This window comes from Psammomys obesus, unplaced genomic scaffold (assembly GCF_907164565.1).
Source record: "Psammomys obesus unplaced genomic scaffold, mPsaObe1.curated_primary_1811, whole genome shotgun sequence".
NCBI classification, from domain to species: Eukaryota; Metazoa; Chordata; class Mammalia; order Rodentia; family Muridae; genus Psammomys; species Psammomys obesus.
In genome coordinates this window covers 1,468,156-1,496,142 of record NW_026594143.1, presented here as the reverse complement: position 1 = coordinate 1,496,142, position 27,987 = coordinate 1,468,156, and the positions used below count along the sequence as shown (strand labels likewise).

Below are 27,987 nucleotides of genomic sequence, written 5' to 3'. Positions count from 1 at the left end.
GCTTCCCTAAACTGAAGCTGGAGAGTAATACCAAGCTTTCTACTTATGTGATCTCCCACTATACTATTCAGTAGCCTTAAAGTCTGAGCAAAAGAGAGATGGTGGGCTGATCCTAGATTGTGCTCTTCCTAGGTGTGTGTGGCCATAGTACAAGAGGATAGGAAGGAGTAGGAGGTTCTGATCAGAGAGAAAGGTGGGGAGGAGCCTGGAGGAAAAGCTGAAGGGGCTGCTAGGTAGGAAGAGAGCAAAAAGGTCAGAAAGGAGAGCTGCAGGGCCCACAGATTGTTTGGAAAGATAATCAGGGTGGTTGCTTGGGTTTGCAGTGGTGGAACCACTCTAGGTCAGACTGGGGCCACACACTTGAATTAGTCTTTTTCATAGCCCTGAGTATCTGAGCAGCGTAGCAGAGCCTCTAGGATATTCTCACATTGGACTTGTGTCTAGGAGCCTTGAAGGAAGAACAGTGCGTATTGCCCAATCTTTGCTGGGACTGAAGGAGGTGGTGAGTGTCTAGCCACTTCCAGGGCTCATATCTCACCTTCTGAAGATCACTACAACTGTGGCTAGGCACCTGGTGTTAGTAACAGCTAGCAAAGTGTAAACCATGGGCACAACATGTCTCTCACTGAGACTGTTCTTTGAATAGTTATGGAACCTCTGGAGATTTCAGTCACATACCCTCCCTTGTGTCCTGGAGATAGGCAGCTGACAACCCTTTAATGCCCTGCCCTGCTTGTTGCTTCTGCTGGCTTCCCAAACTCCCCTGGACACATGCTGTGTAGAGAGGGCTCCTCATACAGCTTACTTTATTTTGGCTCCTCCCTTCAGTTATCCAGACAGCCACAACTCTCCCACTGCAGAGCTTTTGCATTTGCTTCGCCTTCTGCCTGCTAGCTCTTTCCTCAGCCTTCCACCTGGCTTCCTCCTCATCTTTCTGGTCTCAGCTCAAATGTCCCCTCTGAGAGACCTTCCCTGACCACTTTTAAGTAAGGGCCTCTTTGAATCTCTATCCCAGCTGCCAATGTGTGTCTGTCCTTACATTTAATACAGTCTGAAAGTACCTTCTTATTTGCATCTACTTGTTGATTGCTGTTCTTTTGCCGCTAGAATGGGAGCTCCTTGAGGGCAGGGGGGTTGTGTCCGATTTGCTCTATATTGTAAACCTAAGGGACTAGTGCAGTGCCTAACATATATATGGTAGGTACTCAGTAAATCCTTGTTCAACAAATGTATGAATAGATGGTAAGAGAACACACAGTAGGCCCTCTGTAACTATTGCCTAAGAGGACACTGAGTTCCTACCCAGCAAATACTCTTGGTCTGGGAGTCAGGTCTTGACCCTTGGCCTCTGCCCTTTCTAGTCAACATGGGGTTGATAATTGAGCTTGCTTTTCTACCCCATGAGTTCTTACAAATTCCAAAGCAGAATTTCTTCCTAAACCATCCCTCTCTTCTCCCCAAATCAAGTGTTTTCAGGATCCTTTTCCCCATTTGAGTCCTTGTGTCTATAACAGCAATAAGCGTGTCTTTAATTTTATACCTTTTTTGTTTTATTTTTTATTGTTTTTTTTTTTGTTTGTTTGTTTTTTAGGACAGGGTTTCTCAGTATAGCCTTGGCTGTCCTGGACTCACTCTGTAGACCAGACTGGCCTCAAACTTACAGTAATCCACCTGCCTATATCTCCCTGAGTGCTGGGATTAAAGGTGTTCACAAACACACCTGGCTTTTTTGTTTGTTTGTTTTTCACAACAGGGTTTTTCTATGTAGCCCTGGTGGCCCTGGAACTCAGAGATCTGCCTGCCTCTGTCTCAGAGTGCTGGAATTAAAGGCAGTGCCACCACTGCCCCAGTGGGAGTTTTTTTTTTCTTTATTTTAATCAAAAATAAAGATTAGGAATAGAAATGGTGTCAGAGAAACACTTGGTCTCCCATCTAGCCATTCCTGACTTACTCACTGTGTGACCCTGGATGAATGGCTTCTGTTCTCTGTACCCCAGTTTCCCTCATCCAGAAAATGATATCTGGGAGTCTGTAAGGTTCTTGTTTGCAAAGCCCTCAGCAACTAAGGACTTAAAAAAATATGAAGAGGGAAAACCCTTCTGAAGAAGAGGCAGAGGAATTTCCTCATGTTCTGACAAGGTGGGCACTGAGCCATGTGATTCACAGTAGCTTGGGCTATGAGTGGTGCGCCTCCCCCTCTGCACAGCCTGATCAGGGGTAGGCACAAGTGACTTGCTTCTCTCTTCACAGAACTTGCCTATAATTGCCTCCAATTGGGCAGGGTTGGTGGTTGGAGGGAGAGCAAGAAAGGGGGATAGAGAGACACACAGAGAGATCCAGAGAGAGAGAGACATAGACCTGAACCTCAGTTAAAGGGTTGTAGAAACGTGCTAAGATGTTTGTGTGCGTGCCTGTTGACTCCCTCTATCAGACTACAGGGACTTTTATTGAATCACCAGCTTTATGTCCCAGTGGCACATCCCAGAGCAGCAGGGGTGGGTGGTATGAAAATAAAATATTTTATCCATGTGAAGTGCTCTGGATTACTTCCGGGGCCTTTCTTTTTGTTATTTTGTCTAGTTCCTGATGGAAAGTGTTATGCTCATTTTCTAGGCTGAGAAAACCCAAGATTTCCTTGGGTCACTGGGATATGACCCAGTGAGATACCAGATTGGTTTGGAGAGGGTTAGCAAAAGGCTTCCAAGTATAATCTTATTCATAGGGATTTGGGAGAATCTTACTGTAGTCCTCAAAGCTGAGGCCTAGAATATCTACCCACAAGCTTGGGGCCTGACTGCTAGCTCAGCCAAAGGAGCTGGACTAGATGTTAGAGCCATTTTGTGGCGTATGAGATAAACAGCCAATGAAAGTAGCAAAAGGGGATAGATAGTGCTTTCTAACTTGGTTGCATCTTCAGAGACTCAAAGAGTTAAGCTTAAACTGCAGAAGTTGTTAGACACTGGCTGCTCCTGGGTCTTCTGATCTCAGTGAGCATCAGAATCCATTGTTGACCTTGAAGAATAGATGTCATTCTCAGACTCCGCCAGAGACTTGGAGTTACATAGTCCAGGGATTTGGTTTCAAAAAAGATTCCCTGACAAGGGACAGGTGTAGTATTGTACACCTTTAACCCCAGGCAGAGGCAGGAGGATGTCTGAGTTCCAGGCCAGCCAGGGCTACATAGTAAGACCCTTTCTCAACAACAAGAACATCAGCAAAGATTCCCAGATGATTTTGATGCATAGCCTAGGGTAGAAGCCAGGCCCATTTTTTTTCCCAACTGTGTCAGTGAGACCCAGAAACCCAGTGGTTCAGTCATGTTCCTATAGTGAGTAAGCACTGGTCTCCTTCTCTGAAGGCTTCTTCCCAGAATCATATATGAATCTCCTTCAACTTACTCCAGCCAGAAGAGAAGCATGGCATATAAGAAAGTAAGTTAATCTCTTACACTCCCACAAAAAAAAAAAAAACAAAACAAAACAAAAAAAAAAAAACAAAACAAAAAAAAAAACGATGACACTGGTTGCTTTAGTTTACCTTCCTTTCCTGCTTTTGTGAATGGATACCATTTGACTGCTTTAAGTTAGAAGGCAGTGGCAAATCTGGAATTCTAGGCATAGGAAATCTGGTGTCAATGATGCCCAATGCAAGGCCCCATTCTTTCTCAAGGGAAGGGACTAAGGCTTATAGACCTTAGAGAACATGAGGTCAGTTCAACAAAAAGGTGTGGTGTCAGCAAAGATGTGCAAACATTGATAGGGAGTGCCTGATGCTACTGGGAAGAGTTGAGGAGTAAGGCTAGCAAAAAGACTTTGTCCTGAGGGCAAGCAGGAACCATCAAGAGCTTATTCACAGGGAAATGATGTGCTTGGTTGCTAGTGTTTGAGAGCTCTCATAGGTGCACTTGGAGAATGCATGGAAGGGCTTTAAAGAGTGGAAGTGAGTGGAGGGGAAAAACACATGGGTGTCATATATTTTGTGAGGTAATGGTAGCTCAGGCTGAAGTTGTAGCAGGTGGATTGGAAGAACATTTAAGTGCCAACATGGACAAGCCTTACAATGGCTGTAGAGGTCAAAGAAGAAGGGAGAATCCAGGATGGGTAGTTTTCTGAAACTAACTTTAGTGACCAAGTGGGTGATAGTGGAGCCATCTCCATAAGAGAAGATATGCTTCTTTAGGGGAAATTGATGAGTTCTGCTTGCGATTCGCTGAGTTTGAGAGGCGTGGGAGGATATCAAGATAGTGATAGTCACCAGACATTTGGATTTAGGATTATAAATCTCTAGCAAGATTTCTATGTGAGAGATGCTCAGGAGTGTTCACCACCAACATGGACTGTATGTAGACCACAAGGTTACTCTATGGAGAGGATGTGTGCTTCTGAGGAGCCATTGCTGAGGTCAGCAGAGCTATATTCTGATAAGTCTCTTTGTGTGTGGCAGCTTTGAACATTTGCATGGGGCTGAGGCCTACCTATTTCACACACATTGAGGAGAGCTAGCTTTTGTAAAGAACGCCTAAAAGGCAAATCACATATAAACAAACATTTGTGTGGCCCTTTTCCTTGTTTTTTATGGTGAGGGTATTTGAGAGCTCCCCCCCCCCCAACTGTGGAAAACATTGTGGTCCCAGGATAGGAACAGTGATGATCTAGGTGGTGAGGTTTGCAGGATTTTTGGTGAGCCTGGTAAGTTTGGGAAACCTCTCAGATTCAGTTCCTAGTCAGCTGGAGCCTTTCAAACAATGCAAGGCTGATAGACTAAGATCAGAAAGAAGGAGAGGAGAACCTCCCCTATCAGTGGACTTGGGGAGGGGCATGCATGCAGAAAGGGGGGGGATACAAAATGAATAAAGTGTAATTAATAAAAGTTAAATAAAAAAATTAAAAAAAAAAAGACAAAAAATAAAGGCTGGGTAGAAGGGCTTCTCCATGTTAAAGAGTTTCAAATGTAGATGCTTGGCACCTCCACTCAATCCTTTCAAATGTCCTGTCCAAAAAAGGCCCAGCTAGGGCTCCCTCCTCCCTCAGGAGTGACAGCTAACAGTACCCTACACAGAAATAAGCAGTGGCTTTCTGCAGCCAGTTAGCTAAATGCCTTAGGCAGATGTGGTGCTGGCCAGACGCTGGCTGGGTGGGGCTAGGACCTGTCTGGAATGAGGGCAGGAAGCATAGCCTGTCATTGACTAGCCACTTGGATTTAAATTCCTTAATGCAGAGAGAACAGATACTCTTGGAGTCACAACTCCAGCCCTTTGGGACTCTGGTGTCCAGTTGCTTGAACTTGGAAGGCATTATACCCACAGAACACTTGGAGACAAGGTTATAGGGAGCCCAATGAAGGACCCTCAGCCTGGATCTGTCCCCAAGCCTCAGTCCCACCTCAGGGCTTTAGCTTCCCCATTTCTAATATTGCTTTACCCATCTCCCTGGCATATAGTATGACAACTGTAAGTACTTTGTGAACCTGGAAGAGACAAAGTTGGGGAAGAAGGCTGTTTTCTTAACATGCCTGTTTAGTGCCTACAGTGTGCTTAGCTGTGCAGTAGATGAAATATATCCCTGTCCTCATGGAGCTCACATCTAGCATGAAAGAGACACTGCAAGTCATTCCCAGTACAGATGTTGCAGGGGCACATGGAGAGGAGGCAGATCAGACATTGATGTTCAGGCTTGAAGGAGAAGTGGATGTCCAGAGGTGAGGAGATGTGGAAAAGCAGTTCAGGCTACGGAACAAGAAAGCACTTTCGAGGAATAGACAAGAAGCCATTGTGGCTCAAGGATGGGTGTGGGGCAGTGTTCATGAGTTTAGGGCTTTCTTGTTCTATTCTCTGGAGTTTGGAGTTCACCCCAAGGCTAGGGTAACCCTGGCTGACCCTTAGAGAGGTTCCTGAGGATGGAGGGAAGCAGTTAGAATCTGGAAGTAGATATTGTATGGACTCTAGGGCTACTAAAGGGCCCTGTCTGCAGGACTTGGAGATTGGTTGGTTGTGTGAGTTAAGGTCTAGAGGAGTGGTGGAGAAAGGCCAGTCTGTGACTTGGACAGCTTGGGTGATTGGAGGTTCTTGCTGTTCCTGGGGCGGGGAAGGCAAGAGGAGGAGCTAACAAGAGGCTGGGGTAAGGATGTTTGTTATTTTTAGGATACACTGTGTCTGAGGAGCCCCCCCATAATACACATAGAACAGTGTGTACCTGGCACCACCTGGGCTTCCAGAGTAAGGACAGACCGGTGAGGTCACAGGTGTGTAGCTGGAGCTGCCAGGAGACAGTGAACTCTCCTGCTGTCTTTTTCCTTTCAGTTGTCTGCTCCACTTCCTGTGTTGTGCTTCACAGTGGCCCTGAAAGGGAAAGGGTTAAGTCACTGAGGAAAAGTCTTCTCTGGAAAGTGGGAAAGGCGGGACTGGCAGAGCTGGCCCCTGGGAGCTGCAGCTGGCATAGAAGCCCTTCTGCTAGCCCATAAGGCCAGTTCTGCTGCTGCAGCCGCCCACGCTGCCCTTGCTTTCACCTTCCAGGCTTCCCCTCCAGCTTCTTTCTGGCTCCCCTAGTCTGGGCCTCCCTACCTAATACATTCCAGGTGGAGGTGCAGCCCCTCTTACACTGCAGGGCAGCAGGGGAGGGGTTTAGGGAAGGTGAAAGTCTCTTTTACTATGCATCTTTTAGGATGAGTTTCCCAATCTCTGGGACTGTTTCTCTCTCTGGAAAATTCCTTCAGGGATCTTTCCGCAATGTCTCTGGCAGAGATGGGGAGAGGCCCCCTCCCAGACCCTTGCCTTGCAAAGTTTCGTGTGGTCTTGCTACTCTGTGCCTCAGTTTTCTTATCTATAAAATGCCTTGTAATTCCCACCTCTTAAGGCTATTGAAAGGATGAAATGTCACCAACAAAGCCCAGAGGCCCATTGTAGCTAGGCCCAACAGATGGCCCTGGCCTGCCATTTTGCCTTGTGGCCTGCATCCCTCAGTGATTTCCACGCCTCATGCCAAACAACATGTCTCCATCTCCATTCAGACTGGTCCCATTTTCTTTTATATCTATCTGTGTTTCTGAAAGGTTTTCTACCTTTTGATTCCCTGTCTTTGTCCTAGAATCTTTTTTTATTTAATTAAATTTTTACTTTGTATATTAGTTACAGTTTATTCACTTTGTATCCCACCTGTTAGCTCCCTCCCTCATAGAAACTTTTTTTTTTTTAATTGTGGATTGTTTGTTTTTTGAGACAGGGTTTCATGTGATCCAGGCTGCCCTTAAACTCACTATGTAGTTGAGACTGGCCTTGAACCCATTTCTCAAGTGCTAGGATTACTGCCATGTACCACCATGTCTAGCTTTCTAAAAAAGGTCTTTTCCTCACATAATTCCTCTTGTGTATGCAGTTCTCAGATTTGACAGACTTCCAATGGATAGGAGGGTGGATACATGGGTTTGGGGGAGACAACCCTGGGGTCAAGACAGGGGTCAAAGGGATCATCCCTCTAGTGGCTTTGTCCTCATTGGGAAAGTAATTGTAGCCAGCGTGGCAGCCCAAGTGCTGGGTAATTACTGTCCCCAGTGCTCCCAGCTACAGCTCCACTCCCTTTCCTTCCTGTCCTCTGATGTCCCCAGCTCCTCCCAGGGGTGGAGCTACCACCCCCTGTCCTTTTATGGCTGCTGGTCCAGAGAAGACTAGAGGGGGTGGCCAGCCTTCCATAGCAATCAAGCAGATGGAAGAAGGATGAGCCATTTGTTAGGTGGCAGTGTTGGGTATACACACACACAAACACTGTGTGTGTCCTCTTGGTAGTCTTTGTCCCCATGGGTTGTTTTGTATCTTCTTAGTTTTTCTGTATGCTTGTGTGTGAATTTGCCTGTGTGTCTGTATATATCAATGTGTGTCTTTGCATCACTGTTTGCGTGCTGTCGATTATGTCATTTGGCTCAGTTTTAGCCCTGGAAGTTTCTAGTTGCTTTTCTGTGTGTGTCTGCTTTGTTTCTCTGTTTCTGTCACTATGCTTCCCATAAGTTACTGTTCTAATAGTGCTGGCTAGGGTAGCAGAAAGGGGTGCCTACCTGCATCTTTTGGCATTTCCTGCCAGTTCTGACTACTCTGGAACTCTCTCACAAACCCGGCACGCTCTGTCCTTTAATCCTATGCTTCATCTACATGCCTTCCCAGGGACTTACACTTTTGTCCACTGTGCTTCCCTTGTCTGTAGGACCATCCTGAGTCTATCTATGTGTGAAATAAAAACACACCTATTCTGGACAGCTCAACTTAAAGCCCTCTTCTTAAGAACGTTGTCTTTTTCCTCCTTCCAAATATGATTTCTTCTCCAACTCGGCAGATTGACGAGGAACATGCTATGTGATTACACATAGACACCCCTAGGCTCCAGCCACAGCTCAGTTGTTCTAGCTGTGGCTCCTCAAGTCAGTTATTTTGCTGATTTATGCCTCACTTTCATTTCCTTCATTTCCTCCTTCCTTCCATTCTACCTTTTATTTAATTTTTTTTTTTTTTTTAAATTGAGACATGGTCTCACTGTGTAGCCCTGGCTGGCCTGGAACTAGTTGTATAGACCAGGCTGGTCTCTAACTCACTGAGATCTGCCTGCCTCTTCCTCTCTAACTGCTGGGATTAAAGGCTTGTGCCACCACACCTGTACCTGTTTCTTTATGTTTAGAATGGCACTAATAGCTCACAGAGGTATCAGGAGCATGCCACAGGAGAGTGTCACCACAATGCCTGACGTAGAATAGATGCTTAATATGCAATTGAATTTCCATATCATCCATATCACCCATTAAAAAGTAACAGCCTAGTGAGGGTATGTGTATGGCTTCATTGGTAGTATGTTTGCCTAGTGTGCTTGTTTAGCATGTACAAAGCCCTGGGTTGGACTCCCCAGCACCACATACATACATGCACTGGTGCATATTTGTAATCCCAGAACTCTGGAGGTGGAGGCAAAAGAGTCACTATGATTCCAAGGCCAGCGTGGACTACATTGCAAGTTCCAGGCTAGCCTAGGCTACAAAGTGTGACCTTGCCAGAAAAACAGGAGGAGAAGGAGGTAGAGGCTGAGGAGGCTGCTGCTGCCAGTGCAGGCGTGTACTCTGTAGATGGAGACAGAGAGATATGTTTAAGGCCATCCTGTACTACATAGGGAGTTTGAAGTCAATCTAGGCTTAGAGACCCTATTAAAAAAAAAAATAAAGACAGCTTAAGTTCTGGAGAATTCTACATATTATTCAGTCTTCAAAGGCATATTTCAATCCAGGGACTGCCTGACAAATATATGAAATAGCTTCCTTGACATACTAGGTCTAGAAGTGGCAGGGCCCTTTCAAGGCTGCTGCCTAAAGGCCAGGGCATTATCAGTATAAGACTAGCAAGGTATTTTAGTGGGTATAGATACTTGTCACAAAAGCCTGTGGACCTCACTCAACAAAGTTGGCCTCTCATTTTTTTTTGTTTTAATTGGCCTGATAAGTCTTTTTTTTTTTTTTTCTTTTTAAGACGGGGTGTCTCCGTGTAGCCCTGGCTGTCTTAGAACTCTCTCTGTAAACCAGGCTGCCCTCAAACACAGAGATCTGCCTCTCTCTGCTGCTCCTGTGCTTGGATTAAAGGTGTGCACCATCCTGCCCAACACAGCCTACTCACTTTTCACATTAGGGGATTCCACATAAGACTGTTGAAATATTGGAAAATCTTAAACACAGACAGTGCTCCTGTGAGGTAACAACTGGATGAAGGGGATAGATTTTGTCTTTAGTCTAAGTGAGGCGTGTGTTCTGTAGCTTAACTAATTCCAACTCTTCCCTGCTACTTTATCCTGTTACATGCTACAGAAAGCTCCTCACTTCACGCAGGCCCTCACTGCACACTTTACAGAAACGTCCACCCTTTAAAAGAAAAAAAAAAGCTCCTCTGTTTTATGGACAAGCTTTCTTCATTAGTCCTTCAGTTACTAGCGGGCTATCTGCTTGATAATGGCTTTCTGTAGAACTCTCCTCACAGGATATCTCTGCTCTTAGAAGAAATCTCTTCTGTTTTATAGAATTGCTTCCTTTTACAGAGGCACCTTAAACAAAACAAACAAATGAAAAACAAAAACAAAAACCCAAGGAGATGGGAGCAGGAAGATCAGGAGTTCAAGTTTGTTCTAATGTTTGAGACCAGCCTGGGCTACTGAGACTCTGTTTGAAAAAATAAAGAAATAAACAAAAAGTTGAAGGAGGGCTATAGTTCACACCACTAAACCCAGTACTTGGGAGGTTGAGTTTAAAGTCTGCCTGGGCTACAGAGTGAGTTCTAAACCAGCCTGGGCTATATAATGAGACCCTGTCTCATAAAAACAAACCCAAAGTAAAAACCAAAGAGACCTTTTTCAGACACCTGTTTTGCAGGAGGACAGGACACAGTCTTTAGGAAGTACCTTGCGTGCTAGATGGCTCCCACTTTCTAATAGTGTCTTTGCACTGCTGAAAGTACCCATTTTTTTGCAGAACCCTTCTAGTCAGAAGACTAGTAGACTTCAGAGAAGGAGCTGATGGATACCTCTTGGGGTTCCTGTAATGAACGCATTTCATAGGGCTCTGTGCTTACATTTAGAAGGGATATCTGCTAGACCAAGCAAGGTCTGGGTATGGTGTTACCCTGACAGTGGACTGAGACAGTGAAGTTAATGCTCACTCATGTTCAGGAGGCAGGAGGGGAGAGTGGGGGAAGCTCTGCCCTTCTCCCCACTCCTCCTCCAATCTGAGTGACTCTCCTCCTTCTTCTGCAGACCTGGTTTCCCAAAGATTGCGTTTCTTCTGTTGTTTTTCATCTCCACTCCCTCTCTTCTGTGTTGCCACCTTAGAAATTTCAGCTCTCCCCAGACAGTACCCTCTTAGCTGGGAAAGAAAAAAGTTTGAGGACTTATTAAGAGAAGTTTGTAATATCCTTGAGGAGACCTGACTGCTGGGCTGTGTTTTGTTCTCACTAGTTCTCAGCAGGTTCTCACAATGAACAGCACATGTGTGTTTGTCCCCAGTTTGCAAATGGGAAAATGAGTCCAGAGCCATGAAGCTGTTTGCCCCAGGTTATCAGAGAGTTAACAGCCAAGGCCCAGTGTGCAGCTCTAATAGTTGTCTTGAGATTAAGCCAAGGCTACAGCTGGGAGAAGGGAGACAGGATGCTGCTGGCCAGGGAAGGAGGGAGAGCTGGCAGCCGAACTTTCCAGAAAGAGATTCCGGAGAAGCAGGGTCAGGTTCCAGTAAGAATGGGCCAGAGGAGGAGTCTTTGTCTTCAAATTTAACTAGAAGCCGAACCTGCTCTGCCATATAAACCCAGAAATATGTCACGAGAGCACCTGCTAAACAGGCACATGACCAAAGCAGAAACAATATTTTGAGTAATTTTGCTATTTCTTTCTGTTCTTTGAGAATTTCATACAATGTATTTTGATCGTTTTCACCCCTCTCCCGTGATTCCTCCCAGATTCACTCCCCTTCCCTACCCACCCAACTTCATGTCTTTTTTTTTTTTTAACCCCATCAGGTCCAATTCATGCTGCCCATGTATTCATGAATATGTGGCCTTTCACTGGTTGATCTACCAGTGGCTACTTCTAAAACAAAGTGGACTGTTCATCTCCCAGCAGCTATCAAATTGCTAATAGCTATTCATATGGGATGGGATTTGAGAATTTGTGCCCACCTCTCCTCTCCACGGATGGGTTTTGTCTGACTTGATCTTGTGCATGCTGTCACAACTACTGTGAGTTCATACCTTATGACTAGACTAAAGTCAAACTCATGACAGTCTTGCTTTCAGCCTCCCAATTACCAGGACTTTAGGCACTAACTACTGTTCTTCTCTCCCATGGAAAACCCACAGCCTTAGCCTCTTATAGATTTCCTTCCTGACCACTATGGGTATTCCAAATGGAACACACATACCTGAAGATTCAGTGCTAACACTCAGAAGTGAGAGAGAACATTCAACATTTGTCTTTCTGGTTCTGGGTTATCTCACTCAGAATGATTGTTTTTAGCTCCATTCACCTACCTATGAATTTCATAATTTCATTTTTATTTTTGGCTTTTTGAGACAGGGTTTCTCTGTTTTAGCCCTGGCTAACTTGGAACTTATTATGTAGACCGGGCTGGACTTAAATTCAGAGGTTCACCTGCCTCTGCCTCCTGAGTGCTAGGATTAAATGCGTGCACCACCACCGCCCAGCTACCAATTTTATTTTTTTTTAACAGCTGAATAATACTTCATTGTGTGAATTACATTTTCTTTATCCATGCATCAGTTTGTGGACATCTAGGCTACTTCCATTTCCTGGCTATTGTGAATAGAGCAGCAATGAGCATGCAGGTGCTACTATAGTAAGGCGTAGAATCCTTTGGGTATATGTCTGGGAGTGATATAGTTTGAACATGTGTTATCTGTTTCTAGGTTTTTGAGGAACCGCCACACTGATTTTCATATTGGTCTAACCAGTTTGCCCTCCTACCAATAAGTGTTCCCTGTTCCCCAGATCTCTGCCAGCAGATGGGGATCCAGCTTCATTCCTCTACATCTGTATATCCATTTTGATGAGTCTATCTTTTCTCCAGGGTTGTTGGCCCCTTTACCAAAAGTTCATGTAGCTGTAGGAATGTGGGTTTGTATGTAAGTTCTTACTTCTATTCCATTAATTAGTGTGTCTGTTTTTATACCAGTACCACACTGTTTTTATTATTGTTATTACTGTACTTTTGTAGTACAATCTGAAGGGTAAGGTCAATATTGCTATTTCTTGAGCTAGAGCTCAATGGTAAAGCTCTTGCCTAGTGTGTGCTGGGTTATAGCACTATAACACACACACACACACACACACACAGAGAGAGAGAGAGAGACACACACACACACCATTGCCCTTATAGCCAGCTGAGGGCTTAGAGGTTGTAGAGGTAAAGTAAGAGAGTGTGTACCCCACTTTCACAGTTGAGCCTGGGAGTATTTGGGCACTCCTAGGATGCTCAGAGGATGCTTCCTGCCATTGCTAAGAGATGTGGGAGTACAGTAGTAGTTGTGCCGTGCATAGTGTGCCGAACACAGTGCATACGGATGGAATACATGGGGAGACTCTGTCGTTCTCTTCAGGTCCTATTGGGCTGTGCACAATTGGCATGAGGTATGGGGTTTATGGGATTTATGATGACTCTGTGTATGTGAGAAACAGTGGGGACTCTGGTGGATCCGGAGGTGGAAGGAGCAGTGCTGGTAGAGAACCTTCATGGGGGTGTGGATGAGGGATATGTGTGTCAGCAAATGTTTTAAATTAATTATCGACCATAAGAAAAACAGTCGCAGAAAACCAATTTAGGATCTAGGTGGGTGGGATGGATGGGGAAGTAGGAAGCACTGTGGTTTTTAGAAAGGAGGAAGTGGGCCCTAGTCTAGCCGCTCCCCTGAGGGCAGGGATGAGATTTTTCTCAGTCTCTGCACAGTCTAGAACTGTGAGATACAGTTAGCTTAACTAAACTGAGGGAAGCCCAAGAATTCAGAAGGGCCATAAAGGATCCCAGAGAACGAGTAAAGATGTTTACATTTTCCCAAAGGGTAGAAGGGAAAGTTCTTCTGTTGGTAAGTTGTGTGATCTGTCTTTCTATAAGAAGATTCAAAGAGAAAGAGCAAGCCCTGCGGCAAAGGGAGTCACTGAAGGAAAACAGGAGACACTGGGAAGAAGGGGTCTACAGAAGTAGGAGACAAGGATCTTGGATCTTTTCCTTCTCAGTGGGACCTCAGTTTGCCCATATCTATACTCCTGAACTGAACCTCTGCTGTCCTGTGTGCAGGGTTGAGGGTATCCTTTTTACTATCCACACTGTTTTCTCTAATACCATGGCACTTTATTGTCCTTTGTGGCTTTCCCTTGTAGAGCAGGGTTAGGAAAAGAACTCAGGCCAGAAGCAGTCTACCTGAGTCAGCTAGTACCTTGTTGTGTCACTGTGGGCTACTCACCAAGTCTTTCTTTGTGTTCATCTCTGCACAAGAAACTGTACAGAAAATCCCTGCCTCTCTCATCTGGGACTCTAGGGTATCCCTGAGTCTGAATATCATTCAACTAGTCTATTCTATAGGACTGCTTACAAGGAAACAGAGAATAGAGAGGCAGCCTGTGCAACTCCCATGAGTGAATCAGGTGTGTATGGATAGGGCAGAATGGTCCAGAGCAGAGCCATGGAGAATGGAAGGCCACCCTGCAGGTGATTCATCCTCCTCAACCCTATGCCCAGAGAGAGGACAGGGCAGGGCTAGCCAAGGTAAGCTAGCTGCTGAGCTGGCCAGGATAAGCAGCCTGACTGGGTCAGAAGTGAAGAGAAGAACATCTTTGCTACACAGGTTAGGCCCTCCCTACTCAGGTGGGAAAGCACAGGAGGAAATGTCACCTGAAGCCAGGTACAAGGTAGAAGAAACCCACTGGGACCAGGGTCTAGAGCACACATTCCCTCAGGCTGGGGAGGGTCCTTGACTACCTGGCCAGTCTGTAGCAAGGATAAGGTCAAGGTCAGGAGGTCAGGGAAGCTGCTATAGAACCCCTAGAGACCCATAATCCCCTACAATTCTTTCTGCCTGTGTCACATTGTAAGCAAGGGCATGGATGTCTCACTGTGTGAAGACAGCATCTTATACTTTGTCTAGAACAGGAAGAGACAAGTGTCTTGTGTCTGTGTTTGTGTGTCTCCCTGAGTTAAGACCCTCAGATACCATGGACATGTTTGTTGCAAGAATGTGACATACTAACTTATGAAATGTGTTTGATTTGTGTCCATGTTTCTGGGTATGTAGTGGCTTATGACGTTAAGCTGTTTTGCTGTTGTGTGTGGTTTTTTTCCTAACCTTGTATAATGGACCCTATGTGGCTGTGATCTTTATTCGTAACTATGTTTATAGGCATTCAAAAGCACATTGATGATATATATGAAGCTCCATGATCCTGTAATGTAAATGACACAATACCTTTGTAACTTGGTGGAACTGTGCTTGAGTAATATATAGTGGTATATAAGGTTATATGATGGCATGTGGTAAGTGATTTTTGTGTGAGATGAGAGAACTGCCATTTGTCTTGGGTATATGTTTGTGACTGTGCTTGATCTTATTTGTTGTTGTATTTGTTTGTTTGAGGTAGTTTCTTTGTGTAACAACTCTGACTAGCCTGGCCTAGAACTCAAAGAGTTCCATCTGCCTCTGGCTTTGCCTCCCAAGGGTTGGGATTAAAGGCATGTGCTACACTCACATCACTGTGTTTGACCTTACTATTGATGGTTCCAGTGATGTGAAATTTTAGCTGGGGTTCTCCGAAGTTGTGTGTGCCCAGGCTTTCAGGAGGCTGGGGTCGTGTTTGGATGTTTGAGTTTATGTGACCTGGCAGTTGTGTGAAGCACTGTAAATTCCATGTGTTTTGTAAAATAGTGGACCCATTTGTGACTGTCCACTTATGCGATTGTGACATAGGGTAAAAGCCTTGAGATGAGATGCCATGTAGCTGTGGCACAGTGTAACTCATGGCTCAGTGTAACTTACGCTATGTGCTAGTTGTATCTGTGGAACCTCTTGTTTGTTTGTCTTCAATTGGTTTTTCAGTTCATAGCCCTGGCTGGCCTTGAACTCATCATTCTCTGCTTTAGCTTTCCAAGTGCTGGGCTCATAGACATGTGCTACTATGCCTGGTGTTCCAGGAGTTCTTGGCTAGTGCTCACTCCCTTGTCCTCACACCTTCTCCCTACACAGTGCTTCTCATGGCCCTCTTCACCACAGGAAAGTTGAGTACTTCTTCATTCTGGAAACCAAGACTTTCTCATTCCTCTCTAGCCCTACCTGACTTCTCTGTTATCATCTCAACAGCCTCCTACCCAGCCACAACCACACAAGTCCAGTCCTGCACTCTTTTGCTTGAGACATATTGATTGTGTGTGTATGTGTGTGTGTGTGTGGGGGGGTGTCGATCATTGTTCCCCCAGTCTAAATCTTTCCTTGTAAGTGTGATCATCATATCCTCTAGGGCCCCAAACAAGTAGGCTTAGGGATCCTATGTTAAAGAAAGGGAAAGGATGAAAAGGATTCCCCTTTTTCTGAATTTGCTACTTGTTGCTTTAAAGCTGTTCTTGTACCTGCATTTTGGATGCTGGTGGTGGAGGGGTTGGGGTGAGGTGGATGTGGAAGTAGAAGAAGGTAAAACAAATTGGTAAACACTGGGATTTTGGCCAGGCACAGTGGCACATGCCTGTAATTCCAGTACTCTGGGAAGCAGAGGCAAGCAGATGTCTGTGAGTTCAAGGTAAGCCTGGTCTACAAAGCGAGTCCAGGACAACCAAGGCTACACAGAGAAACCCTGTCTCAAAGAACCAAGAAAAAAGAAAAAAAAAAGACACAGATTTTAAGACTAAAAATGTTTACTTAAAAAATATGGTTTCAACAGTGTGTGTAAATATGCATGGACTGGGACCAGAACCAAATGCTAAACAAGCATTCCATCCCTAAGCTAACTCCATAGTTCCTGGTTTCATCATTGTAAAGACACTTATCTGTACAAAATTGTACACAAGAAAATTCAGATATTCTCAGGGGTTTTAGAAAATGGGATAAAGGTCGGGCACAGTAGGGCATGCTTGTAATCCTAGTACTCAGGGAAGCAGAGGCAAGGTGGATCTCTGTGAGTTTGAGACTAGCCTGGTCTACAAAGTGAGTCCACGACACAGCCAAGGCTACACAGAAAAACCCTGTCTCGAAAAACCAATCAATCAATAAAAGAAAGGGGATAAAGAAGAGAGGAACAGTAGTTTATGCCTAAAATCCTGGTAATTGGGAGGCTGAAAAAGATTGTCAAGAGTTTGAGTCTAGTCTAGTTTATAGAGTTAGACCTTGTCTCAAAAACAAAAATAAAGTAATTAATAAAATGAAGGATGGCCATATAAATGAGAGCTACAAGTATGTACACAAACTTTAGGATATTCACGTTTATCCTCAACCTGGTTCAGTTCCAGAGTTTGGTTTAAGTCCTGAACTATCCACTGACATGGGGACTGGAGAGATGGCTCAGAGGTTAAGAGCAATGGATGCTTTTCCAAAGGTCCTGAGTTCAATTCCCAGCAACCACATGATGGCTCATAATCATCTATAACTAACCACTGACATGCATGGAATCAATATGCTAATCACAGAAAAATATTACTGCTTGATGAAAATAACCAGTCTCCACCTTGGGCCTGGTTCTTTGTCTAGGCCTGAGAGAAAAACTTCCTGGCAGAACAGTGTGGCCAATACAGGGCTCAGAGGAGCCTAGCCCTAGATACCTGCTAAGATATGCTACTTCCTATTCTCCCTTGGGGTAAAATCAGTTACTTCATGTCCAGTTTCTGCCTCTGCCTTTCTACAGGGCTGCACCAGGGAAACCGGATCCTGGTGAAAAGTTTGTCCCTTGACCCTGGCCAGAGCCTTGAGCCTCATCCAGAAGGCCCTCAACGGCTTCGTTCAGATCCAGGCCCTCCCACTGAAATCCCTGGCCCCCGTCCTTCACCGCTGAAGCGGGCACCAGGCCCAAAGCCACAGGGTAAGTGCTTTCATTAAGATCAGCAAAATGGACCAGAGAGGTGTTCAAAAGGAAAGGAGAAATTGATGGGTGGCAGAAGAATAACAAAGTACCCTTAGTTCAAGGGGCAGTGAGTGATGCCTATTTAACAGGTGGAAAGGTGTTGCCTGTGGCTAATATAGCCTACCGGTTTCACCTCACTCCTGCTCTGTGCCTACCTTAGGACAAAAAAAAAAAAAAAACAAAAAAAAAAACATGGCATTACATGCCAATAACCCCAAGCACTCAAGAGATGGAAACAGGATGATTGCTGCGCATTTAAGGTCAGTCAGGGCTATGTTATTAGTAAAACAAGACCACGTCAAAAGACCAACCAACCAAAACAAAATTGGCAGGGATGTAGCTTAATGGAAAAGTGTTTGCCAGGCATACACAAGGCCGTGGGTTTGATCTCTAACACAGAAAATAAAAATTCTGGGGTTTGTGAAATTAGGTTTATCCTTGCCATGCTAACCACCCACAAATCCAGGTCTGTGATCTCTCTCCTCTCTTCCCCATCCACCACTCCAGTTCCCCCAAAGCCCAGCTATCTGCAGATGCCCCGGATGCTTCCTCCACCTGAGCCCATTCCTCCACCACCATCACGTCCTCTGCCTGCAGACCCTAGAGTGGCCAAGGGTCTTGCGCCAAGAGCTGAGGCAAGCACCAGTTCTGCAGCAGTGTCTTCATTGATTGAGAAGTTTGAAAGGTAAGTCTGGTCCCTATCAGACCCTGTGAGATGAGGGTGGATCCAGGACAGGAAGGGACAGTTATAGAAGAGGCCTCTTGGCCGAGCTCATCCCCTGCCTCCATGTGTGTCTACCACTTATCTCAGAGAGCCTGTGATTGTCGCCTTGGATAGACCAGCCCCAGAGCCAACCATGTGGCCACAGCCACACCCGCAGCCAACAGCATCCCAGCTCCCTGACGGTGAGGCTTCTCGCTGCCTGTTCCTGCTGGCTCCTGGGCCCCGGGATGGTGAGAAGGTGCCTAACCGGGACAGCGGCATTGACAGCATCAGCTCGCCATCCAACAGTGAAGAGACCTGCTTCGTCAGTGATGATGGACCCCCGAGCCACAGTCTCTGTCCTGGGCCCTCTGCCCTGGCTAGTATGCCAGTTGCTTTGGCCGAACCCCACCGGCCTGGCTCCCAGGAAGTTGACAGTGACCTGGAAGAGGAAGATGAGGAGGAGGAAGAAGAGGAGGAGAAGGAAAGAGAAATCCCAGTGCCCCCGCTGGAGAGACAGGAGTCTGTGGAGGTACTGACCTATGTTACCCAAGAGGCAGGACTATGCTGAGAAAGCAGGAGCCTGGCTTTTATACTTTTTCTTCACGCAGCTTGGTATTTCTCAAAACAGGGCATTGCTTCCATTTAGTCTCCTTAGCATCCCTTCGTTTCTAGTATGGAGCACCAGTAGCAAAACCCTATTCCTCTCCCAAATGACTGTGACCACCCAAATGGCATGCCTTATTCTAAATGCCCATTAGGAAGCTGGTTTCATTTTCATCAGAGAACCACTAACAGGCAGGGCTTTTTCATGACCCAGTAGCTCTGTGACATTGGGGTTGTCGCTTCCCTTTCTACTCCCTACTACAAGAGTCAATTGTATTTATGACTTGTATTTATGACTTCTCAGCAACTGGAGAGGTACACAGAGCCAGAACCTCAAAGGAGCCTGAGGTTCTAGGTGGTTAAGAACTCTTTCCATGCCCTGTCTACCTAGCATTTCTTCAGAAGGAATTCTTGCACTCAAGTAAGGCCTGAGCTAGAATACCTGCTTTGCCAGAGCCAAGTACAAATGTAGGGACTGAGGCCAGGGAGTACTGAGATGATAGGATATTCAGCAAGTGTGTAGCCTGCAAACAAGAAAGTGAGCCCACAGGCATCATCTTAGACATTTTTATACTTCTGTGCTTTTCTCACACCCCACACACTCAGCAAGCCTTTGCTGACAGTGAACTGAATGACTGAATAAATAGCTGATATTTAGAGACTGTAACCTGCAGGCTGTTCTGTTTTTATTATAGGAAATCTTTTAGGGTTGGGAGTGTAGGCAAATGTAAAGCACTTGCCTAGCATGCATGGAGCTGCAAATTTAATCCCCAACATTACAAAAATTAAATTAATAAACTAAATTAAAATGTATGAAATTGCCTCTATTATAAATGGACGTAGGCCCTATTATTATGTTTTTTATAATGGGGATTCTTTTTTTTTTTTTTTTTTTGAGGCAGGGTTTCTTTGTGTGTAGCCTTGCCTGTCCTGAACTCGCTTTGTAGACCAGGCTTGCCTCGAACTCACAGAGATCCATCTGCTTCTGCCTCTCAGTGCTGGGATTACAGGTGTGCACCACCATGCCTGGTAGGGATTTTTAAATACAGAAATAATTAGGCAACTTATGAATACTAGTGAATGGTAGACTGGATTTGAATCTAGGAAGCTGGACTTCCCAGTTCTCATCTTTCTTTTTTTGTGATAGGAAAATATTTATACTTCATTATCTTTTTAAAGGATTCAGTAGTACACGGCATCAGTGTTTGTTTGGAAATACGATGAAAGCCATTTTTGGCAGGAATATGGTTGAAGTCTTTCCAGAATGTATTTTTTTTTCCTCAGTGGAACAACACCCAGTTCTCATCTTTAACCATCAAACTAAGCTCAGTGACTAGAGAAAGGAAACAAATGGGTACGTGCGTGTCTGCATAAGGGAGTTCATATCTTCAGAATTGAGGGACACGTTTTACAAGTAATGCAGCTTCAGGAAGCTTTATGAATCAGATCAGGGTCATTTGAGAGTAGAACTATGGTTAGAGCATCATGTGTACTCTCTTAGGGGAGACAGGCATGGTAGCATTGCCTATAGTCCAGTTACTGGAGAACCTGATGTAGGAAGATCACCTCAGTCCAAGAGTTTGAGGCCACTCTGAGAAATATAGCAATACCTGATAAGTGAGTGGGAGAAGGGAAGGGATGGAGGAAAGAAAAATGGATAGAAGGAGCCAGAATTAGGGTAGAGACCATGTATTAAGGGTCACTTCTCCTTTCCAGCTGACTGTGCAGCAGAAGGTGTTCCATATTGCCAATGAGCTCCTGCAAACCGAGAAGGCCTATGTTTCCAGGCTCCATCTCTTGGATCAGGTGAATGACCTCTCTGGGGTCCCAGGACCCTACCTATGTGGTAGGTAGGTTCCACAGAGGAAATGATAGGGCCTGAGCCTAATTCAACCATTGGGACCTGAATCCAGAAATGGTAAGATCTCCAGCTGACCTCAAAGCCAGATGAGATTATGTTCAGAAGTGTACTCTTCACTCCTGACTCTTAACATGTGTGTACTAGCCCTGTGATTGTGACTGACACTTCTGACTCCCCCTCCTCATGGACCTCATGCTAACTCTTGTCTTGACCATGCATCCACTAGAATCCCTGAGGGTGGGGACCTTTATTTGTTTTGTCACAGTTCCATCCTAGCCTCCAGGGCAGTGTTTTATACTCTAGACACTTAAAAATAAAGGGATCTAATTCGAACCTTCCCTCTGAACCCGAATCTGCTTCTAACCTTGCTTCAGATCCTAACTTAGAATCCTCATTCCAGTTCCTAACTGCAGGTCCTAATCTTGATGACCTGCAGTTCTCACCATTTCCACTCTCGGTCTCAAGACCAGTACTGATCTCTGAGATCCACAGGGTAGTCCACAAATACTCCCCTTACCTGCAAGCTGCCCTCTCCTCAGCTAAGCTCTAGTTTCAGTTGGGCTGAGCACTCCCACCTTGCTCCACAGGTATTCTGTGCCCGGCTGCTGGAAGAAGCTCGGAACCGCAGTTCCTTTCCCGCTGATGTTGTCCATGGCATCTTCTCAAACATCTGTTCTATCTATTGCTTCCACCAGCAGTTCCTGCTGCCTGAGCTAGAGAAGCGCATGGAGGAATGGTGAGAGGCCTCAGAGCCAGTCTGCTTATTCTGGCAGCAACTTAACATGCCAAGCCCCGATGTATACATAGGATTTCGTACTTGTCATGGAAATGGAGCTCAGTCGGTTAATTTTTGCCTAGAATATGTAAGGCCCTGGATTCCATCCCTAGCATCATAAAAAATAACTTCATTTTAACCTGCCTTCTTCTCTTCTGCAAAAAATAAGGCCCAAACTCTGCATTTAGCCCCTCCCAATTTAATATGGAACACAGATCAGGACCTAGAATGTTATAACAGAATAGCAGAGCCCTTGAGAGTATGAGAAGGCTCATGAGATGGCTCAGTTGGTAGATGTGCTTGTAGCTGGCTACCTGAATTCAATCCCTGGAACCCACGAAAAGATGGAAGGAATAGCTGGATGGTGGTGGTGCACCCCTTTAATACCAGCACTTGGGAGGCAGAGGTAGGAAGATCTCAAGGCCAACATGGTCTACACAGTGACTTCCAGGAGAGCCAAAGCTACACAGAGAAACCCTGTCTCAAAAAAAAAAAAAAAACAAAAAACAACAAACAAAACAAATGAACAAACAAAAAACCCAAAGAAGTGACTACTTCATAAAATTGTTCTTTGAAATCCACACACCTGCTGTGTGTGCTCACATTCATATTCTCTCTCTCTCGTACACACACACAAACAGACACCACCACCACCATTAAATTCTTTTTGTTTTGTTTTGTTGAGACAGAATTTCTCTGTGTAGCCCTGACTGTCCTGGACTCGCTCTGTAGAGCAGACTGCCCTCAAACTCACAGTTATCCACCTGCCTCTGCCTTCCAAGTGCTGGAATTACAGGTGTGCACCATTTTGCCCAGTTCACCATCATCAAATTTAAGACAGAAAAAAAAAAAAAAAGGTTGAGATTTTGCTGTTATGGTGCTGTATGCCTCTAATTCCAGCACGAGGGAGTCTGTGGCAGATCAGTGCATTTGAGGCCAGTCTGGGCTACACAGTGAGACTGTTTCAAAAACAAACAAAAAAACAAAAGCCAGACAGTGGTGGTGCATGCCTTTAATCCCAGCCAAGAGTACACAGAGAAAACCTGTCTCAAACAAACAAAAAAGAGCTAAAACAGCTAGGTTCAAATTCTGCCTCTGCTACTCAGTAAATTTAAGGAAGCTTCTTTCCTTCTCTTTCTTTCTTTCTTTCTTTCTTTCTTTCTTTCTTTCTTTCTTTCTTTCTTTCTCTTTCTCTCTTTCTCTTTTTGTCTTTCTTTCTTTTTCTCTTTCTCTTTCTTTTTTTTCTCTTTCTCTTTCTTTCTATTCTTTTCTCTTTTCTTTTTTTCAAGACAAGGTTTCTCTGTGTAGCCCTGGCTGTCCTAGAACTTACACTGTAGACCAGGCTAGCACTGGGAATGAAAAGGCATGTGCCACCACACTTGTCTTAAGCAAGTTTCTTAAATTGCTGTACCTTGGCTTTATTTACATCTTTATTCATGTGTATATTTCTGTTTTGTTTTTTGGGTTTTTTTTTTTTTTTGTTTTTTGTTTTCTTTTTCAGTGTTAAGGATTGAACCTAAGTCTTTGCACATCCTAGGCAAATGTTTTACCACTGAGCTGTACTCAAATTAAGCCTTCCTCGTATTTAAAGTGAGGACACAATAAGGGCCTACTTTGTACTGTCATTCTAAGAATTAAAAGTGTTAATACATGTTCAGAGCTTAAAACAGTTTCTAACATAGAAGTATTTGAAGATTATAAGCTGCTATTCTTTTGTTTTGTTTTGAGACAAGGTCTCACTCTGTAGACCAGGCTGGCCTACATCTCAAGAAGATCCACCTGCCTCTATCTCCTAGGTACTAGGATTAAAGGTGTATGCTATCATGTCTGGCCTGAGCTTCTTTTCTCATCAGTGCCATGGTATAGGTGAGGATGGGAGGCTGGAGATGCAGACAAATAGATGAAGCCTATTCTAGGAGTAAAAGAATGATTTGAGGAGAAGCAAATGCCTAAGGCAGAAGGGCATGGTTTAGGGGCCGACTCTGGCCTTCATGTTTTCTGCATCCAATGTAGCTTGTAGCATCTACACTACCTGCTTAGTCTTCCCAAACAACAACCAGGCCATGGCATTACTTCCTTAAAATTGTCTCCATGGTGCCCATACTCACAGGATGAAGTGTGCCTCTTTTGTAAAATTGTGACTGCAGAGGACTAGCATCAAGCCTAGTTCCAGTATCTCCCTTACCATCCTGTGATCTTCAGTCTGTCTCGTCTCTCATATCACACTGTGGCCAATGAAACTTCAAGACCTGGTTACTTTTCCTACTGTACAAGACAGTAAAGCTCTCAGGCTTTGACTAGGTATGTCTCAGCACTGTGACCCAGGTACTACCCACCACAAAGGCTGGACACAAATCAATAATCAATGTATGAGTGGCCCTCGTATGGCAAGAGGGGGGTTCCAGGATGACAACCTTTCTGGTACTTAAACAGGACAGAATTAGGCTAGGTGTTTCACAGACTGCAGCCTCAGCTCAAACTCAGTTTCTTAACCTAATCGGCCTGTAATATAAACAGCATTTCCTGAGAAGGAAGCCAGATGAAAGAATGGCTTTCTACCTGAGCCTGGAGACTTGTGGAAGGATCAGCAAGATCATGTCAGCTCCTGCTTTTACTCTAGGGACCGCTACCCACGCATTGGTGACATCCTTCAGAAGTTGGCACCCTTTCTTAAGATGTATGGCGAGTATGTGAAAAACTTTGACCGGGCTGTAGAGCTGGTCAACACTTGGACAGAGCGCTCTACCCAATTTAAAGTCATCATCCACGAAGTACAGGTAAGAGTTGAAACTGGATGAGACATGCTACAGGAGGAAAGGTCTACAAAGACCTGGGGGAGGCCTTTAGCCAGACCTGAACTTTTCCGCTTCTGTCACAGAAAGAGGAAGCCTGTGGCAACCTGACCTTGCAGCACCACATGCTGGAGCCCGTGCAGCGTATCCCCCGCTACGAGCTGCTTCTCAAGGACTATCTGTTAAAGCTGCCTCACGGCTCCCCGGACAGCAAGGATGCTCAGAGTGAGTGTGTGTTCCCTAGGTTCTCCTTACTTCCCCACACTGGTAGCTCCAAGCCAGACTTCCGAAGCAGGACTCCAGCTTTCATTCACAGGGTTGGTCTTCCAACATTGTGTGATTAAAATCTCAGAACAGGATCTCTAACCCAAAGAGTCTACATTGAAGCTCTGTGGTGAGACTTCAGGATGAACCTCCAAGTTCATTGCTCTGCTTTTGTTACTCAGGAAGAACCCAGTTAGGAACTTCTGACTGGAACTATACAATCTAGGGGCATGGTTAGTATAATCCTCTTCAGGAAGCAATGCTTTTCCTTTTTTTTTTTTTTTGGAGAGGGGTGGTTTAAGACAGGATTTCTCTGTATAGCCTTGGGACTCACTCTGTTGACCAGGGTAGCCTCGAACTCAGAGATATTCACCTGCCTCTGCCTCCCCAAGTGCTGGGATTACAAGTGTGTGCCACCGTACCCAGCTGCCATGCTTTTCTTAGGCTGAACCCGAGATTCATATTCATGTCTGGCTGAAATTGTATTGGAGTACAAAATGAAAGAAAGCCTAAATTTCCAGAGCCTGAGCCTCTAGGCTCAGGGCCTAGCTTGAATCCTTCAGGCTAGCTTAGTTCAGTGATTTTCCATGGGTGAGCTCCCAAGTAAAAGTCCCCTATAGTCAGACTTCTAATTTTACATCCTCCAGAGTTAAAGCTCTACTCAGGCCCACTGGCCACTCCCAAGAATGAACCTCCTTAAAGAATTTCAAATGTGACCAAAAAGCTAGTGTTGCCTTTATAGTAAATTGTTTCAGACTTGTTTCCATCTTTATGCCTCTCAGGTTAGGATCTATAGGTTGAGATACCTCCTCCTCAGACTGAGTCTTCACTTACTGAGTCACTAGAAAAGCAGTTGGTTTAGATTCCTTCTATATTGACCCCATCTGTACAAGGTCAGGCCCAAGACAGAGCCCTTGAGACTAGTGCACTTGCTTTTCTTTGAACTCATATTTTCATTTATTTGTCATTAATATAATAGCTAAGTGTTTGTGCATTGTTGTAGGCCCTGGGAATAGGGAGCTGAGAGAAATAGATGAGGTCCCTGACTCAGGGAGTGTGTGTCTTCTAGTTGGAGAGAGCCAATAAACAAATGTGACAAATACATAGGAAAGTATTTGCCAGATGCTAAGTGTGACTTGGAGAAGTAGAAACAAGTGATGTAACAGCAACTGAATAGTCTACTTTCAACGGGTGACTTCTATGCAGGGAAGATGGGTAAATGAAAACCTGAAGAACAAAAAAGTTGCTGCAGGCCAATGAGAGGAGAATGTTCCAGGCAGCTGTAGTAGCAAATATAGAGCCCTCAAAGCAGGGTGAGATGGGCAAGCTGGTAGAGGCACGTGTATCTCTATGACAACAAGAGGGCCAGTGTGACCTGAGCATGACAAAGGAGGGTAGGATGACAGAAAAAAGGTTGAAGGAGGCCAAGATGAGGTGATTGATTTATGTCATGAAAAGGTCATGTTAGGATTGGCTGGAGAGTAAGAAAAGGAGCCAGGAGATCTGTAAAACAATGGCTTTGCAGTAATGCAATAAAGTGACAATGAAGATAGTAAAAGGGATAAGCTACGGTTCCATTGAGGAAGCATTTGAAGTGGCACTAAAAAGCCTAGGGTACCATGGATGTGGAGATTGGTAGAGTCAAGAATGATGGTTCTTGCAGCTAAGAGAAATAGCTCTGTGGTTAAGAGCACATACTGCTCTTTCAGAGAACCCAAGTTCAACTTTTAGCATCCACACCAAGGCAGCTTACAACTACCTGTAATTCTAGCTCCAGAAGGATGACATACCCAGAAGAGGGTATCTGATGAACACTTAATGCACATACAATTAAAAAATAAATCATAGAACTCGGCATGGTAGTGCACGCCTGTAATCCCAGCACTCTGGGAAACAAGCAGATCTATGTGATTTCGAGGCCAGCCTAGTCTACAAAGTGAGTCCAGGACTGCCAAGGCCACGCAGAGAAACCCTGTCTTGAAAAAAATCATAAAAAAAAATGATGGTTCTTGGTGAGTGTGGTCATGCATCTGGGAGGCAGAGGTAGGCAGATTGTGAGTTTGAGGCCAAGTTAGGGTACATCCTGACAGCTGTTTAGACAGTTAGGTGAGTCTAGAATTCCAGGGAGGAATTTCAGTACCATTGGTGCACAGTTTACTGTTGAAAGCTGTGGAGCAAGTGGGATTTGCCAGAGGGAGTGAATATAAATGGAAGGGAAAACGGGAGGCTCTGGAAGGTGTGATCAGCAAAAGAGATGAAGAAACAGCCCAAAGGGAAGGAGGCAAACAGAAAGTGTGCAAGTCTCAGGAATGGGTAACAAACAATTGTGTCCTGTGCTATGTACACTTCCTAAACTCTTTATCTGAGGGCACTTTGGTAACTAAGCTCTGCAAATAGACAGCTGCATACTAAGTTCCGAATTGCACTCCCAAACAAGAGCCTGCCACCCCCTGAAGTGCCAGAGTAAGCCAAGTACCATGGTGGCACAGGTCTGTAATCTTAGCTACTCTGGAGGCCAAAGCAGGAAGATTGACTACCTGGGCTGCAAGATCAACCCAAGACCAACCTAGGCAACTTAATAAGGAAAAAAGTGGGGGCAGGCATGTAACTTAAGCAAGAGAGCACTTGCCTAGCCTATGTGAGGCCGCAGGTTAAATCTCAGGTACTTCAAAAAAAATCCCTAAACCCAGCTGGGCATGCTGGTACAGGCCTTTAGTCCCAGCACTTGAGAGGCAGAGATAGGCAGATCTCTGAGTTTGAGGCCAGCATGTTCTATAGCGCAAGTTCTAGGATAGCCAGGGCTACACAGAGAAACCCTGTCTTAAAAAAAAAAAAAAAAGAAAGAAAGAAAAGAAAAAAAAATGCTAAACCTCTCAAACCAAACAATACAACATAAAATCATGTGTGTTCTCTAGAAAGCTGCCCAACTTCAAGCTCTATTTTCTCAGAAGCGTACTAGAAATGATAATAATGTCTACTACATAGAATTCTTTCGAGGGCAGCGTGGTCTACAAAGCGAGTCCAGGACAGCCAAGACTACACAGAGGAAACCGTGTTTCGAAAAATAAAAAAATAAAATAAAATAAAATAAATTTTCTTTGAGGCTGAATGAGATAATACAGTTAAGACTTTTAGCACAGTACCTGGTACGTGGCAAAGACTCAATAAACATTAGCTATTTTTTGCTGACTAAATGCTCTGGCTAATGTCATCCATATTGAATTAGCTACCAGTTTGAGTTTATTGACTTAAGTTTCCTGTTTTGTACTTGCCTTAACCTTATCTGAGTCTCTAGGCTTAACCTTATCTGAGTCTCTAGAACAGATTTTCAGCATTCCCGATACTGACTCCAAAGGTGAAACCCCCTTCCCCCCCCC

At 44.8% G+C, this 27,987-nt stretch overlaps 1 protein-coding gene across 1 annotated transcript in view; it reads left to right on the top strand.

Moving 5' to 3' along the window:
• Nucleotides 1-27,987, top strand: part of Fgd1 (FYVE, RhoGEF and PH domain containing 1) — a 42,758-nt gene that overhangs the window by 1,153 nt on the left and 13,618 nt on the right. Inside the window, exons 2-8 of the mRNA XM_055617913.1 lie at nt 17,394-17,567; nt 18,117-18,294; nt 18,421-18,844; nt 20,635-20,724; nt 21,367-21,515; nt 24,175-24,331; nt 24,433-24,571. Coding sequence (XP_055473888.1) covers nt 17,394-17,567; nt 18,117-18,294; nt 18,421-18,844; nt 20,635-20,724; nt 21,367-21,515; nt 24,175-24,331; nt 24,433-24,571 — 1,311 coding nt within the window. The remainder of the gene's footprint in view (nt 1-17,393; nt 17,568-18,116; nt 18,295-18,420; nt 18,845-20,634; nt 20,725-21,366; nt 21,516-24,174; nt 24,332-24,432; nt 24,572-27,987) is intronic.